General features: G+C 41.0%; 1 protein-coding gene across 1 annotated transcript in view; it reads left to right on the forward strand.

Moving 5' to 3' along the window:
* Positions 1 to 3,037: 3,037 nt before the first annotated feature.
* CXCL13 (chemokine (C-X-C motif) ligand 13) overlaps positions 3,038 to 5,103 on the forward strand; it is a 7,909-nt gene continuing 5,843 nt past the window's right edge. The window contains exons 1-2 of the mRNA XM_006755864.2: positions 3,038 to 3,131; positions 4,710 to 4,842. Of these exons, the coding sequence (XP_006755927.2) occupies positions 3,068 to 3,131; positions 4,710 to 4,842 (197 nt within the window). The 5' untranslated portion in view covers positions 3,038 to 3,067. The remainder of the gene's footprint in view (positions 3,132 to 4,709; positions 4,843 to 5,103) is intronic.

The raw sequence follows: 5,103 nt of genomic DNA on the forward strand, positions 1-5,103 counted from the left end.
GCATCACTCATTTGCTCCAACAAGGGGATATATAATATACGCAATAGAGGTAAATGTAAAACTCCTACACTGGGGCCCCAAAATCAAATTGCAAAAGAGTACAATGCAAGAGACATAGAAATTTTTGTTGCCTATCAATTCAATATAAGTGACCAGAATACTGTTATTCAGTCTAGGAATGCATTAGTAGAACAATAGTGCCTAAGGCCAAAAAGGTAACGGCTTCCTCTACTTTGTATTGGCAAAGCCATACTTGGGATAGTATGGTATTCGGACATGTGTGTATGCCAGGGTACGTGTATATGTGTATGTGTGTGTGTGCCTATGAGTCACAGAGGTATGGGAAGGCAGGAGAAAGGGCACTTGTGACTTAGGAGAAACAAAGAAAAAGATAAACAGGCCTCAAAAACCTGTTAACACTTATAACACATAGAGATATTTACCTCTGAAGTGTGTACATGTGGGTTTTAGAGTAGAAGCTAGTAAGACATCGATAATGAATGGATGAACATATAGGCATCTAGTGAATTCATTCTATGTGCTAGGCACTCTGCTGAGAACTGTACATATCCAAAATAATGTTATTCCCCAAACAATCCTTTAAAATTAATATGATTCCCATGTGAAACTGGTAAATATGAGCCATAGATAAATTAAGTGACCTGCCCAAAGTCATTGACCTGGTGACCTCATAGTTTGTGCTCTTAACCTCTAGTTTATAACCCTGTCTGACAACCACAGAGTTTCACTGCTCAGATCTCCCAGCTGTGCGATGTGCAGTTAGCTGACAGCCTCCAGCTGTTAGCCCCTCAGAATCTGCCTTGCAATTCTACCAGAACCATGATATTTCAAGAGGCCCCAAGCCGGAAGCCAGTTCCAGCATGTCATAATTGCAAAAGTTTCATAGGAAGGTTGATGGAACTTGGGGACTCAACAAGGGCTGAGTCACATATGTTGTCACCTGTTGGGAATGGCTAAAGGCATTTCCTCAAACCTGAAAAGGATGATTGCTTGCTGCTCGACAGCTCAAGGCATTTTAATCTACATGTTATTGCCTCCTACTGGCCAAACACCTGAACAGCCGTAGGCAAATTCTTCCAATCTGACAATGGATTCTGTACCTAACCCTACCCTTTGAAGTGTATATCTCCACCTCGCCTTAGGACAATTTGTGTTAATAAAAAGCTAGTGGTCCTGAGATGAGGAGATCTTAGTTTCTTCGGCTAAGTTCCTCTGATCCCCATATGCTTTTCAAAATTATGCTTCATCTCTGGACTCTTTATTAAGTTACACACAGCCCTTCTCCAGATTGCTGAACCCTTCTAGATGCTGGAACAAGAACCCCGGCAGCCCCAGACAGTGGCTGAGCATCGTAGGGGTAGTAGGGACTGGACATCCCTGCCCATCATGGGCTCCTCTAATACACATTCTTCTCTCAGGAGTCCCCCACTGAGTTCTCATTGACTTTATAGATCAGCATTGCAGTCTGAGGCTCTCCTTGCCCACTCCTGCCTCCTCCTCCCTTTTATCTATTACAGAAATTATTCTGAAAAACAAAACAAAAACGTCCATTACTCCACCATCCATGCTCAGCATCTGCTTCCTGTGGGACCCAACTGACATCTGACATACCATGTCTTCAAATATGATATGAAAGAGCATTTAGAATTGTTGTCATATGGCGATAAGGGGTTAATTAATTAATTAGGACAAAGTGATTGAACTATCAGGGAAGTATATATATATATGCTTTCGAATAACTAGAGCTTTCCAAACAATAGAGCGGGCTGCCTGAAGACTGATGAGTCCCCTGTCCCTGCAGTCATTCAGGCCAGCCAGAGAATGATTTGTTGTAAGAAGGTTGCATGGTATTGCTATAACGGTTATAGCATAACCCCTGTGTGACAACTGGCACATCTAGGATGCTAAACATGCACAATGCTAATTGAGCAGCAAAAATCAAATTGTCAAGAAGCCACATCTGGAAGACCAAACCTCTGATTTTTCTGTGGTTCAGTGGGTCTGGTTTCATATATGCACACTTGTGTACTCCCAGGGCAGCCCAGCGGTCCTCTAGGGCACACCAGCCATTGTCCACATACTTTTCTTTTTTCTTTTTTTTTCTTTTTTTACGTCAAAGAGCTCCTAGCTTGTGACTTAAGGCAGCGGGTTGATTGTTCCCAGGGGTTATTTGACCAGAGGAAAACCAAAGTGCACATATGCTTTGTTAAACACGCTGAAATATGAGGTCAGCATCTGATGAAATTCTAATGACACCTTCCACTGATACCTGGTTCTTAAGCTCAATAAATGTGTCCCCGAGCCAGAAAGATTTAATTCCTCAGAGCCATTGCCTCCGTCCCTTCATCAAGACACCAGCACACCAATGAAGGGACACATACTCCCCCCTCCCAGTATTTCCATAACAGTTAGATGACATAAGTAATCTTATGTTGCAGATAGTAAAATAAGAGGTATAAAGTCTGGTAGAAAAACAGAAACCTAGTCAGCACAGGGATCTGGATATAAAGAGACATTCATTAGATCTGCAAATACTTACAGGCCACCTACCAAAGGCAATAGACTCTCTTGCAGGTGCTGGGGATGCAATGATGTGCCTGGCAGAGCCCCCCAGTTTCGTGGAGCACTCATTCACATGCCTGTGAGAAAGTCTGCTGGCCCTTCACTGAGGGAAGCACTCACAGCCAGGACCACTGATCGTGATCCCAGAGAGAGAAAGTGCTGTGGAGCCTCCGAGCTGATCTTTTCCCTCTTTCCCACCCCCAAATTCCTGCAGCAGCCTTGCCACTCATCATCCACATTTTCAAGAAACATTTCATTATACTAACAGTGCTTTGAAGCAAATTCATAAAATTTGCAAGAGAAGTTACAAAAAGCAATCTCAGCAATATTTGGGTGGTTTTTTTAAAAAAACTGATGATACAGCTGACCTACAGGAGACAAAGGCAGTGGGAGGGCCCTCACTGGGTAAATAAATAGGAGTCTCTGTGCTGAGAACCCACAGCATAGACTCAGAGCTGAAGTCTGAACTCCACCTTCAGGCAGAATGAGGTTCATCCCCGGATGTCTGCTTCTCCTGCTGCTGGTCAGCAGCCTCTCTCCAGCCCACGGTGAGAACGCTCACTTACCTTGTCATTGTCTTTTGAACAGAAATGGTCTTCAGGAATTTCCTTTTTACTTTTCAATTAGAAAATGGGGGGGCGGGCGGGGCCGGAATATGACTTGAGGGAAAAACTGCACTGTTGCTAGATTTCTAAAAGTAAGGTGCTTAAGAATTCAACTCTTGTAAGCTGTTGTATTATTATGATTCTTAGCCATAGAGGGAGGGATATGGATGTCCAATGTCCCTGTGACTTACACTTGGTTTGTCTATTCCTGGCCTTTTTCAGATGCAGCTCTACTATCACTAATTCTTTCCATGTATCTCTTCTTTGCTCTGTCCGTCAGTGCCACCCTGGCTGACCAAACCCTTGATAGGATTTAAAGATTATTGACTCAACTGGTTGGTCTCCTGCAGGGAACGTCTGATGTAATTCTGTACGTTTAGCACTGACATGAACCATTATTAACACAACAGGAGTACTTAAGTACAAGCTTTCTGCAAAGAAGCAGACTTCCATGTCTAAATGGGAAGACGGTCTTAATAAATAAATAAATTTGGGAAAGAAAATAAAAATAAAAAAATGAATGGGAAGGTGGTCTTTGTGTAAATAGATACATATCTAGTTGAAGTGGTCACTTTTTATACACCAAAGGAATCGGATGCATGTGCAGAATGATTCACTTGGCTACAGTTTAGAGGAAAAATTTTCTTAAAGTGCAGCACATGTTATTTCCATTATTCAAGACCCTCATCTCTTTCCTCCAATGCTTCTGGCAAAGCCCTTTGCTCCCATTATGCAGTTTGGACCTTGGGTGAAATACAACATTCCTTGGTATTTTAGTTTTTGCTCATTTGCTTCCTCCACTAAATTATAAACACCTTGAGAGCTGGGTCTCTTATATTTGCCAAACCATGTCAAGCATGGTGGTAGGAACTGGGATTAAAGAGGGAAGAATTTATTCAAATACCTGAGATGGGTTACTTATAGTACTTGTCTAGTACTAATAACTTGTTGTTGGATAAAAATAGCCTTGAATTTTTATTATTGGCTTTTGTTTGGTAATGATTTGCAGATGAGATGGAGGACCAATGTATTAAACAAAAAAATATATATCTTACATGGTATTTCCTCAAACAGAGGTTGACAAGTGGTAGCACTGAGTCTGATAAGAGGGAGAGCTTGTTACTGCTTCAGGGATTCTGCGATGAGTTTTTGTGCTCCATTACTATGTGTTTGGAGTGAAGATCAGTTGATTTTCTACTGCATTAATTATAACTGAGTTGTAATTATAGCGGCTCTCAAATTTTATTATTTGGACCATGACCTGAGTGCCAATATAATTCTGTCACAAACTTCAGTAGGTGCTGTGTTTTCTACAAAATTAATTTTATTTTTTAGATTTTGGTAGGAAATGTTTGAATATAAATCAAGACAAGCAGAAATACATACCCTAAAGGAATATGGGTGGAAGCACCAAGTTGACATTTTTAAGTCTTCTATTGCACTATATGAACGATTAGTATTTAAGTTCTAGTTATGAATTATATGCCAAAGGGATTAAAATAACTGATTCTGTGTTCACAGGTGTTCTGGAGGCCTTGAACACGTCCTCTAAGTGTAGATGCATGAAATCGGTTTCATCCCTAAAGAGGCGCAACATGATTTCCCAGATTGCAGTCTATGTGCCTCGGGATGGTTGCCCACACATGGAAGTCATGTAAGTTACAATAAAAAATATATGAGATTCCTCTCTTCCAGTGAAAATCAGATCATATCTTCTACATAGTATTTTAATTTTTTATTTTTCAATTATAGCTGAAATTCAATATTATATTAGTTTTAGGCATACAGCATAATGGTGAGACATCCTATCTGATAAAAGAGAAACATGGTAATTAGCCATACCTCTGCTACCCTTGCCATTGGCTAATCAGGGCAATTTGCGAATTAATTGCCAGCCAAGATGGTGGCCGGCAGC

Source organism: Myotis davidii, unplaced genomic scaffold (assembly GCF_000327345.1).
Source record: "Myotis davidii unplaced genomic scaffold, ASM32734v1 scaffold794, whole genome shotgun sequence".
NCBI lineage: Eukaryota > Metazoa > Chordata > Mammalia > Chiroptera > Vespertilionidae > Myotis > Myotis davidii.